The sequence below is a fragment of the Diplotaxodon limnothrissa genome, linkage group LG23, assembly GCF_057381915.1.
Source record: "Diplotaxodon limnothrissa isolate DT_005_m linkage group LG23, D_limnothrissa_male_GT1.1, whole genome shotgun sequence".
Lineage (NCBI taxonomy): Eukaryota > Metazoa > Chordata > Actinopteri > Cichliformes > Cichlidae > Diplotaxodon > Diplotaxodon limnothrissa.
The window spans coordinates 6,594,793-6,609,305 of NC_140617.1; the positions used below are offsets into that span (position 1 = coordinate 6,594,793).

Here is a 14,513-nt window from a genome sequence, read left to right on the forward strand (position 1 = left end):
AGTTGTGTAAAACGTTTTGAAAATTGGAAAATATATGCAGGAGGTTGCAGACATTTTAATGCAAGTGTTGAAGGAAAAGAACAAAAATACTCCCACACACACACACATAAAAAGTCAAGAGTTGCAGTCTTAGATATATTTAATAAATTAAAGCCAAGGTACAAAAAAAACCAAGTACATTTCATACCTCCCTCCCCTCCACCTACAAGTCGTTCTTTAAACTGTGACAAACATTGTTCATTTCCTCGCCTCAGAGTAAGAGCGAAACACCGACAGAGGATCGGCGTTCGACGTCACAGTTCATATCAGACTCTGAAGCAGAACAGCTCACTCCAAAGCCGATTCATGCCTCGGATCTCACTCCACAAATCGCATCTCTACCCTACCTCGCCCCCACCCACCCCCTCCCCACAAAAACACATACATGCTACATGTCTGCAGGCACCGCGGATAAGACAGAAGGATTAGACTGAGATAAAGTTTTATCAGAGACCACAAAGTACATTTCAAATGCTGAGTGTTATTAGGTGTCAGCTGGTCCTGCTGATTCACTAGACAGTGTATTTTACAGCCCTCGCATCACTTCACCAATAATGTCTCAGGCATATTAGATGAGCACAGAATGTCGGTTTCAAAAAAACTTTCTCAGCGGTCTTGCAATTTGTTACTGAACTCTCTAATCCTTCTCGGTCCTCTCCAAGGCAGTGACCCAGGTGGGTAAAAGGATTCTGGGTAGCTTGTTTGCAAGCAGTTCGTTAAGAGCAGTAGTTGGTGTCAATAACAGATAAGACGGATGAATCTCAGCAATGATTTTCCACATGAAAAGGAGGTTTAATAGATGGGTGTGGTTGCTGGTGAGCAGCATAGGTGAAATATTTGGCCGTGCATGGTCAGTTTTAATGAAGAGAGTAAGCTGAATAAGAGTGGTATGAAGATACGAATGGATGACTGGGCTCTTTCTTTAAAAAACCGGCAGAAATTATGCATGTGAACTGTAGGTCTGATATAAGTGCACTAAACAAGTGGAAAAAGATATAATCTGTGCAGACACACGCGCACACATTCATGCACAACCTCTCATACATACAGGTATGAACACACGCATACACTCAAATACACATAAGTGTTCAGCAATAACTGTTAATATGCACAAGTTGATTAATATTTTTGCACAATTACAGTGACTAAGCAGTCCACCGTCAGGATTATTATTCCCTCCCAGCAGTCCCTTCTTCATTTACATCTTGGGCCGCGTTCTCTTCCAGCAACTACAATTTATTTTCCTTTCATTTTGTTACTGTAGGCAGCCCTGCTTCACCTAAGGGACCACTGCATTACCCACTATCTACAAACCTGAGGAGACTGCAATATGACTGGGTGGAATCATATGTACATGAGGTACAGCCCTGTACACAATGGGCAGGGCAAGACTGACCAAGTTAATGTGGTCTTCAGCTTTCTGTCTCCATATAAATCCCATAAAAGGCATTTATTTAAAAACAAAACACAAAAATGAAAGATCCATGATAATTTGGCAAATGCAGAGATCACAAGGGGCATGAGTAGGACTAAATATTATATCGACGTCAGTCTTCCTGCAGAATCCCCCGCCTCTCCCCCTAAGATTGGTCCTTTTCTCCTTTCTTTATAGCAGCAGCAGGACTGAAAACCACTGTCTTAATATATGTGCATACATATACATTTATATAATTAATTTGATTCATTTTGAAAATAATGTTAAGTAGCTACGTACGATACCACTACCATTTCATATGGATGCTAATCACCAGGAAACAATCTAGGAACCACAGGAAGATCTAGAAAGGCAGAACAAGACAGAGAGAAAAGGAGATGTGTGGCAGCACTTCTCCTCAAAGCTTGACTTAACAAAAGACCTTTAAGTAAGAGAAGAGAGGCAAGTGGGCGAGAGAAACAATCAAGGTTATAACAAAAAAAGAAAAAAGAAATCATGGCCTCTCTAGAGCCATGGATTTAATGTTTGTCCATTAATCCAATGGCGCGTCTGCACTGGAATGGTTTCATGTCTTGTTCTGCAGCGGGTTCGGTTACATTACAATCATTTCATGATATCTTCGCTGAAGGGGTTCAAGAGAACTGTGTAGTTGTGGCATCCAGCTGTTTTGCACTGAAGACAGGTCATGGTTAGGTAAAAGTTCAAGGGTAGAGTTTCAGTACTCAGCGGCGTACTCTGTACCATGGAGACCTCTGCACAGTAGCGTAAACTCCTTCACTATATCCTTCACCCTCCTCTTGTTCACTCGCTCTCTGTTTAACAATAGAGAAGAAAAGAAGGCAGAAAAGAAACAATTATAAAGTATATGTAAATTGCTCCTTGGGCTGCTTCCTTCTTTGTGTGCAAACATGTGTTTAAAGCATAATCAGTAAAGTCTCATATTTTACAAACATTTGTCTCCAAACTTAGAGCAGAACTCTGGTTTGTTTTCCCCCTTGGTGCCGTTCCTTTGTGTAGCTGTGACACAGTAATCGCGCTCGGGTGCAGACAAAACCAACCGCACTGAGACACTTTGGAGGAGGTAGTTTTGTGTGGTTCGTTTATGGTGTGAATGTGATTTGACCTCAATCTGAACAAACTACCAGGAGTAAATTTCCAGTTTGAGCAAAAAACGCATGTATGCCGTGTATTCTGGGAAGTAACAAGGTCCAATATACGTGCTGTGGTCTGTACGGGCTAGCAACTGTGAACTTAACTTAAATCTCCAACAGTTCAGAACACAGCATCCGTATTTACTGTTGTTGCTCACACTCCAGACATATCTAGCCAATGATCATACTGAACAGTCTCGCGTGGTTTGTAGTGACAAATTATCACAGTGAACACGTTATAAGTTTACAAACTCATCAACAGATTAGGACCAGAGTAAATGAACAACAGATGTGACAATGCCTCAAGTAATGGTAATTTAATGGTCGGGCATGGCACAGCAATAAGCATTTCACCTCATGTCATACTGTGTATGCATATGTTATGTGACAAAAAAAATTTGAATTTTACTTGAAATTTGAAGTATGGCACCTCTTTTTTCTGGAATAATCTACAGAAGGACCTGAAACTGTCAGAGTTGGTGGTGATGCAGAACAGTCCTCTTGGTCAATGTGATGTTACTTGTTCTTAAAGTGTTATCGCATATGATGTGAGTCTCACACTCCCTCGATTTTACTGTGCGTTTCTGTATTTGTTTCATATGTTAAATCTCAGTGAGACCAAATAAAAGGATGACATTATGGATGTGTGTGTCCAGTGGTGTTACCTGAGTATCTGGTGTGAAAAGTTATCTTTCTGCTCAGCTGTGATCCGTGATGATGGGAATCCTGGAGGTTGCAGCGCCTCTTTCAACCACACGGCGAGAAGAGAGAAGCAGTGCTTGTTCAGACAAAACAGCACATCTGCAAACTGGTCCATCAGACTCCGAGACGCCCCACCTCCAATGCCCTGGGGAGAGCAGAGGAGGTAAATTACATCAGGGACTTAATCGCAGTAAATGAGGAAGAAGAGTTTGGAGTGTAATAACACAGCAAACTGCAGGATCACTGAAATGATGAAACATTTCTGTGGTGTGAATGTGGTGCTTCTCACCTCCAGAACGGCCTGTACCAACAGCTTGCCGTCCTCCTGCACCACTCTGGCTAATGGAGGCACGTCTGAGCAGTGGGGTAATAGTTCAGTCTAAGACAGGAACACAGAGAGAATCGTCAAATTTAAAGACAAATGACTCACTTCTGAACACACTCGTATGGTTTAAGCTCTGTGTGTGTGTGTGTGTGTGTGTGTGTGTGTGTGTGTGTGTGTGTGTGTGTGTGTCTGTACTTACAAAGAACAAGCACGTTGACTTGACAGTCGGAGCCTCAGGAAATTTGAGTGACAGAACTCCTAGAAGTGGGAGACAGAAACTACTGAAGGCTGGTGTCAAACATTTACAATTTGTACTTTGTACTGACAAGCACACATTCACAGAAACTGTAGCAAAACACACAACAGTGTGTATGGTTGTCTAAATCATGTGCAAACTTACCGCAGTGGAACACTGCTTTCACGTCGAGGCTCTCAGACAAGAACAAATCGGGCTTCCGTTTGAGGGCCTAAAAGCAGATAAAGGAATTAAACAGAGTATGTTTTTGTCGGCCCGACCCAATCGGTACTGCTTCACCACATTCCACTGCATAAGATCCTTCAAATTTCTGGTATCAACAATACCCGCTAAGCCTGGTAGTCAGATCTGACAGCAACACGGGCAAGGAGCCAGATCTGCCTACCAGGCTGCAATACTCTCTCTCCGTCTGTTTAGGAAGAACTATATGCAAACTCATACAGAGATCCTCCAATGCAGAAGTCGGCAGGTGTAACAAACAAATTGCACAAAATCAAACTTTGAAATCATTTGAAAACTTAAGTCAAACTAAAAGCAATGGTGGTTTTGGGCTCGTTTCTTGAACTCAATTGTATTCCAAACATTACATTCCTTGTTTTTGGTTGACTGGATTGAATATGCAACAGAAGTGTGTAAGTAATTAACATGTGCAGATAAAGAGAAAGACAACTCATCTCATAATAATGAACTCATTCAGGATGGAGGAGAGGAGAGAGGGAGAGAGGGAAAGGGAAAGGGAGAGATGAAGGTCAGATCTATCCAAAGATAGAAAACCAAGGAAGAAGAATGAAGACGAAAGACAAAAATATAAAACGGGAGAGCCATCAGCCAATTTGTCTGAACTGATTAATATTAGTTGAATATTAATTCATTTGGGCTTTGATTGGCTCTGGGCTGGAATGACTTCAGAGGAGGACTCAGCTCAGAGACTAATCAGTCACCTGAGACCACAATGCTGATACTCATACTGTTGCATCATCCTTCCCATGAGCGCCGCATCAACTAAAATATTTCCTCTGAGGTTCTGAGTTTGTGGATTTATTTTTTCCAGATGAGGAAATCTACCCTGGTGTTGACTTTAGGGAAAATGGTTAAAGACATAATACGATTTAAGTGTGTCAGGTGGTGGATTTTATTGCAAAATGACTTCAAACAAGTCCTCTTGCTCTTTTGTTATAAAGTAGTAACTGGTTAAGGGTTTACATGGCATGTGTCATGAGAATTTAAGACATCAGAGGGTATAAAACCCTTCCAAAAAACCCAGGGTCATTTTAAAAATGCCCTGTTATCTTACTGAAACAAGACTGGTTATGTGATGATGGTAACTTGGCAGTGAGAAGAGAAAATCCTGCATTTTTGCAAGAGGCCATAAAAAATGTTTTATTAGCTGATTACCTGAATATAACCTGAACTTACAAAATAAGGATTTTGGTTGTTTTTCCTTACTGTACTGGGCACACTGCACAGATAAAGCTCATTTCTACAGGGCAAATAAAAACTCTACTTGAGTACAGCGCTATGTTTTTGTGGTGAGGAGACTGTTAGAATCAAAAGCGTTTGAGGAGAGACAAACGTCCCGTTTTCAAACATTCCCCTCGTGTGTTACATTCCACTGCCTTGCCTATGTAACAAAGAACAGAAAAGGGTATATTTATATAGAGAGAGAAGAGGACAGAGAAACAGGTCGGAACTAGAAAAAGAGAAAGAGAGAGAAACCCAAAGTGAATGAAATAAGAAACCAAAAACACACCTGAGCTTGGAGTTGCATAAATGAATCAACAATATCAGGATGATCCCTGGGTCCTAAAATATAATAAAGATGAAACTTAAGAAATCATAAGAGAATAAGAATAATATACAAACAGCAACTTAATAGATTCAACAGTCATGTGGAAATAAAAGAGAACTCAAAAATATTTCATTGAAATAATTCACACGTGAGTAAGGAACGAAGGGGAGAAGGGGGGGAGGGGCATATGAAGCTTTGGCAGAGTCTTGGAAGAAGAGACCAACCAAAAACAAAACACAGGCAGAAGACAAAGACATGGGTCTGTTTGGAGAGAGAAACGGAAAGAAGTAACGAGAGAAAAAGAACAAACCTAAAAGAACAAAAGTGTGTTTGGAGTGGGAACCCAGGAGGCACCTCTGTTACTGTTACAGCTTGGAGGAGGAAAAAACAAGGAGAAAAAAAAAAGGCACCAAACCAGAATGAACCCTCTTTTATCTCCTCCTCATGAGGCGCCGCCGACATCAACACCATCAAATAGCAAGCAAAGCATTTCCTCTCATTTAAACGAGCACCTCAGAGGTGAAGGTTACTGTAAAGGGTCCATTCAGCACTAGTCAATAACATCCCCATTGGTTCAAATGAGAGCCCACAGCATCAATAGGAATCACATTTAACATTAAGGACAGCTTCACTTATCACGACCTCCCTTTATGCTGGACACAGACTACAAGGCTCTGAAAACATATGATGCAGAGTTAAACACACATCTCTTGTAAAAGCGGAAGAATCCACATTGAAATTTTTGACTTTCGGGATCAATCCAATAGCGAAAGGTTGACGTTGGAAGGACTCCAACTTTTTCTTTTTTCTGGATAAAAGAAAACAGATGTAGTGAGCGCCCAGCTTTGGCTGTTCCCAGACTCCAAACAAAGTTTCCTGCTCGATACCCTCCTCCAGCCCACTACCACACAGGAACACTTCCGAGACAATTCAGGATTATTCAAAAGGTTTGTGACAGTGAGCCTGACTAATTCTTGGACAACAGTGGTTGCAGTCGTATGGAGCAAGCCCTCCCTGCTATGTTATATGTCAACTGAAAAAAGCTAGTCTTTTTGCTGTGACTGTATCCAGTACTAATACTACTGCAGGACACCTGCTCAGAAAACAAGAGTTTAGAGGAGGGAGGAGAGGCAGCCATTACTTAATCAGTCAAAACAGGAAAAGGGGGAGAAGAAAAGGGGACAACACAAAGGGAAGGGGAGTATCAGACAGACTTGGCAACAATACTCAAAGCCATGTTTAATGAAAGAGGAGATATCGACTCGAAGATGTCCATTTATGTCAAATATTTAATAATCACTCTAGCCCCCGGGTTACGCATATGAGGAAACTTTTCCTCAATGAAATACTTACATTGGTTTGTAAATGTAAAAGACAAATAAATGTAATAAATAAATTCCCCTATTGAACAGAATCATGACAACATCTCAACTGTTACAAGATAGTAGCAGATAGCAATAATCTGAAAATGACTTGAATCATAAGTGGAAAAAAAGGTCTGCTTTTATGACTCTCTGTCAACACACCAAGCAGACAGACAACTCCGCTCACATTATTGAGTAATTAGAGTGAATGTCTAAAGGTCGACTGTGGAGTCCGATGACCTGTAACCTTTTTTGTTGTTTTCTTTTTTATGCTCCCAGGCTGACCTGTTAGCAAAATCTACTATGTTGCACAAGTATTCTTAGCAGGAAGCATCAATGGACATGAAATAAAACCACCTCTGCTAAACCAAATCAAAAACTGTCAAATCAAATACGACTAGAAACATGTACTCAAAAAAGGAGCATGTGCACATTCAGGCAATTTTTTTTTTTTTTTTTAGGTGCCTGACAAAAAAAACCCCAAAATAAATCACAATATGTTGTGAAAATTATACGTCCACGATTTAAAGGTCTACCTCTGCAGAATGTAAAGGAAAGATTAACTAACTATTAAATTAGAGCCAAATAATGTGCAGCTTTTCTGTCTTTTTCAGAAAAAAACCTACCTGATTTTAACAGAAACCGTTTATATTACTGACACTCCCGCCCCTGCAGGACCCCCTACCTTGCTGGAAGATGGACAGTGTTACCGAAGTAACCAGCTCAAACAGAGCCTTGATGGGTGGGAAGTGGTCTGTCTCACTGGCAAAGATATGCACCATCTGAAACAGCAGGGCCTCACATTAAAAACTATTTTTACTTACACATAAAAAACTGGGTTACTCAAAGGAAAACAGGCTGCAGTATGAAGAAAGGACTTTAAACAGGCAACAAACTAACCAGATAATTACTGACTACCAGACACTTTATTAGGTAGGCTTCACTAGTATTGAGCTCGGCCCCCTTTTCCTGTCAGAACTGCTTTAATTAATTGTGGCATAGATTAAACAAGGTGCTGGAAACATTCCTCAGAGATTTTGGTTCATATTCATGACATTTTTGTGAGACTGTTTTATAAATTTTATGTTCAGTTTCTCATTCTTTGCCGACAGGAGTGATGCCTGGTGTGACCTGCTGCTGCAAACGCTCATCTGCTTCAAGGTTCAATGTGTTCTGCTTTCAGAGATGTTCTTCAGACCTTGCTTGTAACAAGTGGTAATTTGAGTTGCCTTGCTATCAGCTTGAAGCAGTCCAGCAATTCCCATCTGACCTGAGGCATCAACAAGGCATTTGGACTATTCTCTGAAAACCTCAGAGACAGTTGTGTGGCAAAAATCCCAGTAGATCAGCAGTTTTTGAAATACTCGCACCAGCTTGTCCACACCAGAATCAAAGCCACTTAGATCAGCTTTTTACCCCTTATTCTGATGCTCAGTTTGAACTTCAGCAGGTCATGTTGATCATGTCCACTTGCTTAAACTGACTGAGCTGCTGACATGATGGCTGATTAGATATTTGTGTTAATGAGCAGCTGAACAGGTGTACCGAACAAAGTGGCTGGGGACTGGAGGGATTTTTTTAGATTCATTTTAGAAGGCAAGCACATATTCTTCTATTTTCTTTCTTTACTGTTACCCAGTGGAGAGATAAAAACAAGCTTTGTATTATTACTTTTAATTCCTCCAGTATTTCTGGATTTTTCTTATCTGTGGAAATTGGCATAATTGACACTTGTTTAGTAAGTAGACATTCACACGTTCAACTGGACTTGCATTTGAGTTTTAAAAGAAACGGACAAAAAAAAAAAAAAAAGGAAGAAAAAAGAAAAATTAGGTTTCTTCTGCAGAAACCTTCCTGCTTAGGCTACAAACTTTAACTTAAAACATATGCTGTGAAGCTGCAAATAATAAAAAAAATCGGACTAAATACCATCTGTAAATAAATACACCAGACCTTTTTCTGCGGAGTAAAAACCTAACACATTTATTTGACATTATAAATAGCACTAAACTGTCAGTAACTGCTTTTAATAGGTTCATAGTGTTCTTGCTTAACCTCCTGAAGGAAAATGTAATCAGTAATAAAAACATGTTTCAGTTATGTGGCAACATAAATCCTACTAGAAAGTCTGGTGATGAATAAATACCAAAACTCTGGATCATGACTTACAATGTTATTTAGCATTCTCATTAACCTTGGACTTGCTGGCACATAGCTCTGTAACTCCTACACTACCACTTTTAACAAAGCTTTAGAGCTTTAAAAGCAAATGAAAAGATACTCATATATGTCTAAATCTCTGACCAAAATGTGTGTGTACCTGTCGGGTGAGGTCAAGGGCTGAAGCCTGCGGAATGGTACTGTACATCTGCCCAAGCATCTCACTTAGCTGAGAAACCATGGGAGCAAAGTCATGAAGCAGAGTTTTCACTGACTTCTCAAAGATGGCACACACTGCCTGAGGGATATTACAGGATTAGTTACATAAAATATAGACAAAATATAAAGGCATGCATTGCACATCTTAACAACTCACCTCTACAACCTGTGAGTCGTTGAGCCACTTGCTGAGTACTGTCTGTATGAGAGCAAAAACTTGTTGCAAAACAACCACGACCTGAAACACACAGACATCATTAACCATAATCTGCTGACATCTGTGAGTCCATATAGTGTGGCTATGATTGTTATTGTTATAAATAGAAGTATAAATCCCCAGTCATGAGTTTATTCAGTGACATCCTGATGTGTTCAGTGACGGAGACAGCACGGGGTTGCGTTGTACAGAATTAAAGTCAAACGGCTGCAAGGGCTATGCATCTCACTGCTTTCCATGTCTACTTAACTAGAGTGTGTCATGCTATAAAGCTGTAAAATGGTACACTCTCTGTGTTTATATTAGCTCAAATCTGACAAATACAGATTCAGCTCATTGACGACAGCCATAGAAACTGTTCATTCACGCAACACTTCTAATTAAAGTGATGACTGTGTGCTGTGACTGACCGGGTTTGGTCCTGGTGGAGGTGGGGCTGTTTTGACAGGTGGTGCTGAGCCGTCCGCTGACTCGTCATCCTGCTTGCTAATGTCGAGCGTAGTGAATAGGTTGGACAGCAGCCCCAGGATGTGGATGATTGCTAACTTATTAGAAGGATTAGGCTGAAGGAACAACGAAAAAAGAGAAACAGATTACTTCTAATTGGAAATTTGCTCATTTACAACCTAATGCCGGGACCCAGACTGACTAAGAGCATTAGTGTCAGCCTTGAAATCTATAACTGCTTAATTATTTAAGACTCAAACAAATCTTGAAAACTAAGACATGTTGGCACAATTACAATTGCGAACAGAAGAAACAGTTTTAAGAATGATTCAAAGGTATCAACAATTCAAGGCGGTAAGAAGTGAAGTGTAAATAAAAACAATAAATGAAATTTGACACTAAATAATTTATTCAGTAATAATAAACTCAATGTTACGGTTAGGTTAAATTTGTTCTTTCATATTTATATCTTTACAATTAAACTGTTAAATTATCATATTTTCAATTACAATTTCAAGTGAAAAAAATAATTAAAATTTTTTTTTGTCTTGTTGTCATACCACTTTTCTTAAAGGCATCATCACACCCACCCATGCAAACACACTTAGCACAAACACACCATCACAGGTAAAAACATTAGTAGGAGTTTCACAGGCAGTGGTTAATAATTGCCATTTTTGGTGGAGATGTAACAACCAAATTGCAACAAAGAGAACAAACATGTAGTTGCCACACCCTCTAAGAGCCACATCTTTTATGTCTCCTTCAAATCCATTGACAGTCCCATGCTAATCCTGCAACAACTGCAGCTGAACTACAGTTCATGGACAAATGCTTCTCAACAGCCCCCAAGTGCCTCCATCAGTTATTTATTCCCCCATCACATGTCATGGTCATTCACCCCTGACGTAATGCAACCCGAAGGTCTCCCCACTAGGTGCCACTATTTGTCCGGCACCAGACACCACCTGATTTCCTAGTCTGATGTAATGCCGATACATCAAAAAGCAAGACAGAAAACAATAAGAGGGGGAGGAAACGAGGATGGGTAAGACATGGTTTGACTGTGTGTGCGTATTTTGTGAAGGATGGGAGGTGAGACAGGGCCAGAGACAGACACAGAAATGAAAAGCTTCATCTAAACTGACATCTCTATTCAGCCCATCCAGGGTCTGTACTGATAAAAACAAACAATACCACACACAAAAACAAGCGATCAGGAGAAAACCTGTTCTGTTCCACAAACAGTAAATATCAGACTATTTTTAGACAGGAACAGCTCTATATTTGTACTATCCAGTATGACAGTTTATTGGATGTAACATTTAAACAGAGTCATGAATTTTCTTTTGCCTGACTGTTTGCTCACAAGCATGACCTACTGTAAGTACATTGGTGTAGGCAATTTTATTTTCCCAACTCTGCTTTTATCCTGTGGATGTTTCCATGAGTAAGAGAAAGGGTGTCTTTGCTACTTCCATGTGAGTCACTAGCCCATGGTGCAGGGTCAAATCCAATCTGGTCCCGCAGAGATATGTTCCACTGCAGTGACACCACACAGACACAAGGCCTGTTCCTATTGGCCAGAATCCAACTGTGCCTGCGTTCTGTTTGTGTGTGCCGTTTCACGTTGGTTTGTATACGTACCGTCTCATCTGCTAGTTTCTCCAGTTGCTGAATGTAGGGGGTTATGAGAGAGTGAAGGTTTCTTAAGATGTCTTCCACGGGGAGAGCAGAGAGCAGAAAGCCAAGAGCCTGCATGAGCCACATACACTGACTTGTCTGCAAGAGGAAGGAATCGTAGGTTTAGCTTTAGTTTAAGCAAGCTTTAAATCATCACAAAGATCTATACAGACATAGCTAACAGATTGTTGCACAACACATAATCTTCAGACTACAGGCTGCAAACATGTCACATAATCCTTTCACAGCTTTTCTCATTTAATTGTCACTTCTAAACTGAGTGCCAGGACAGAGACTGAACGTGACACGGTAAATACTGACCTTGTGTATCTGCTTGATAAGCACCTCCTTGATGGAAAAAAAGAGAGAGAGAAAGAAGGCTGTATGATTTTGAGAGCTCAACAAAAACATCTCAAAATAGCAATAAAAAAGTAATCCAAAATAATCCAACTGAAGTCAGTTCAAAGTGTACTTATTTCTGGAAAACAAGAACATTACAAAAATCTGCAACACCTTAGCTTCCAAAAACGAAGAAGGAAGCAGTTAGATTATCAACTTCTCAAATCCTGGAACAATTTGGAAGAAAGTACACAAGCGTATAATATCCACACACCTGTGAGACAGCGACTATGTTTGTCGCATATTGGGGTAGGTCATATTTGCACTCCCTACAGATTTTCTTGAGGGTTGACACTGAAGACACAGAAAGGTCTGGGTTTCCTAAAGCTTGTAGCACCAAGGGAAGGACACTGCTAAGCATCACTGGGTGGTCTGCCAACCATTCAGCGAGAGCACCTAGAATTCAGATACAGATCAACAAACTATTTGTGTGTTTTTTCTGTATGCACCACAACTGTCTAGTCACATGAATTACCATTATTTACATTTGATATTCATTTTATTATCTTTATTGTCTTACCTATTGTGAACATCACTGTGTCTGCTAACTGGACGTTGTTGATGTTGATTCTGGGGATGAGACCTATCAAGCCTGGGATAACGTCAGAGTAATTCACATCTATCGTCTCTGCTATGGACTGGAAGCCATACAGCAAAGCTTCTGTGTGCTGAAGGAGGAAGAAGAAGCGTATCAATGTATTTGTGTACAAAATAAGAAAGGTGACGCAATTATAATAGCTTAAGGAATGGATTAAAAGAAGAAGAAGTGATAAATAAATAAAACATTGGAAAGAAAAAATAATTCAAAACTGAAATCAAAATGTTTTTTGTTTTTGTGATTACACATTTCGCTTTTACGTCTATTTAGGTTATATAAGTCTACAGGTGCTAGCCTCAAAAAAGAATTATATCTGCCATGACACATTTTCAGTCCAGGCTCTTTTGCAACACTGAAAGAAACTGAAAATAGCTTAGATTACTTCTTTGCTTGTTTATGTGTCTATGTCTCACCCACCTGCCATGATGTAGGCTGCTCTGCATTAGTCAACAATCTTCCCAGTTTGTCATACAGGTTACTCAGCAGCTCAGATCCCAGCATTTCATACACATACATGAGTGTGTCTGAGATATCCACTCTGAAGGACAAACGTGCACAGACAGACATTTTAGGGGCACGGACTCTAGAAACCTTATCCATTGATCTGTTTACAAGACAGGTTTTGCCCTCTCAGCTGTCAGTTCAGTGAGAGTCTATTAGAGGAATACATGCTCATTTGTTGACCAATCATCCTGTCAGTGAGTAATTTCTGAAACTCTTAGACCATCACCGAAACACTTGCACACAACAGCAGTGGCACAAACGGGCTTGTACAATAGACTGAGACAGATCCATGCATACAAATGCGCAAACACAAAAGCAAACAAACACACCTGTAGATTCGGAACTGCTCTTTTTCATCTGAGGACCAGGATGCATACTCCTGATCAGAGGGGAACTGGGCTTTGTGCAGCAGGACATCCACCAGCTGGAAATACACTGGCCTGTAGACCTGCAGATATACGGCCTGTTTGTCTGACTCAAATGACATGATCTCATCCTGAGAAGAAAGAGATAAAGAAGAATCAAATCGATGGTCTTTTACATAAAATGACTGAAATACTTCCAAGGTATCTATCTGACTCACACAAAGTTCACAAAAAAACAAGAACTGATTTTGGTTAATAGTTTAGATTTTACAATAATAACACAATTACCCAAGCTCTGCAAATAGAAACCAACCATGAAACAGATAATATAGAAGACAAAACCCAATGATTTCAGAGCTGCAATTAATAATTTAAAAAATGAAGACAAAGACCTATGACAGCCCGAAGAAGAGTTTATTTGTGCAATATGAAGTGCAGAATGACTCATGTTCTCATGAAGTCTGTTAAAAGTGAATTGCAAGCTTTGTGATACTATGGAAGAGGTAGCAAAACTTAATGGAAGGGATGGTTTTGAATGCCCAGTAAAGACATGACTAGCAGAAACATCTAGACTTACTGGGATTACCCATAAACACATTTTATATACTGTAAGAATCTAACCTTGAGGTACAGATCTGATTTGAACATCACTCACTTGTAACGTGTACCAAAAGGTGAGTGTGAGGGAGCTCGTTGTCTCATTGACTGGGTAGTGGCCGGGGATGCCTGTACAAAACATGATCATGTTGACTAAAGCCAAGAAGCTCTGCCAGTGATCCACCTGCTCCAACAGAGTCCTGGAGAGAGTGGGAGAGACGAGTGTAAAGGGAAAAAGAAAGAGATAGAAGAAAGGTGTGATT

At 40.2% G+C, this 14,513-nt stretch overlaps 1 protein-coding gene across 1 annotated transcript in view; it reads right to left on the reverse strand.

The window, feature by feature from the left end:
* Window positions 1-432: 432 nt before the first annotated feature.
* The window catches only part of ipo13b (importin 13b), a 29,485-nt gene continuing 15,404 nt past the window's right edge, over window positions 433-14,513 (reverse strand). Inside the window, exons 7-23 of the mRNA XM_085347963.1 lie at window positions 14,309-14,450; window positions 13,618-13,784; window positions 13,202-13,322; window positions 12,707-12,854; window positions 12,401-12,582; window positions 12,109-12,135; window positions 11,752-11,886; window positions 10,068-10,220; window positions 9,598-9,678; window positions 9,382-9,519; window positions 7,747-7,843; window positions 5,659-5,711; window positions 4,053-4,119; window positions 3,852-3,910; window positions 3,617-3,706; window positions 3,291-3,472; window positions 433-2,286 (exon numbers count right to left, since the gene is read on the reverse strand). Coding sequence (XP_085204089.1) covers window positions 2,190-2,286; window positions 3,291-3,472; window positions 3,617-3,706; window positions 3,852-3,910; window positions 4,053-4,119; window positions 5,659-5,711; window positions 7,747-7,843; window positions 9,382-9,519; window positions 9,598-9,678; window positions 10,068-10,220; window positions 11,752-11,886; window positions 12,109-12,135; window positions 12,401-12,582; window positions 12,707-12,854; window positions 13,202-13,322; window positions 13,618-13,784; window positions 14,309-14,450 — 1,939 coding nt within the window. The 3' untranslated portion in view covers window positions 433-2,189. The remainder of the gene's footprint in view (window positions 2,287-3,290; window positions 3,473-3,616; window positions 3,707-3,851; window positions 3,911-4,052; window positions 4,120-5,658; window positions 5,712-7,746; window positions 7,844-9,381; window positions 9,520-9,597; window positions 9,679-10,067; window positions 10,221-11,751; window positions 11,887-12,108; window positions 12,136-12,400; window positions 12,583-12,706; window positions 12,855-13,201; window positions 13,323-13,617; window positions 13,785-14,308; window positions 14,451-14,513) is intronic.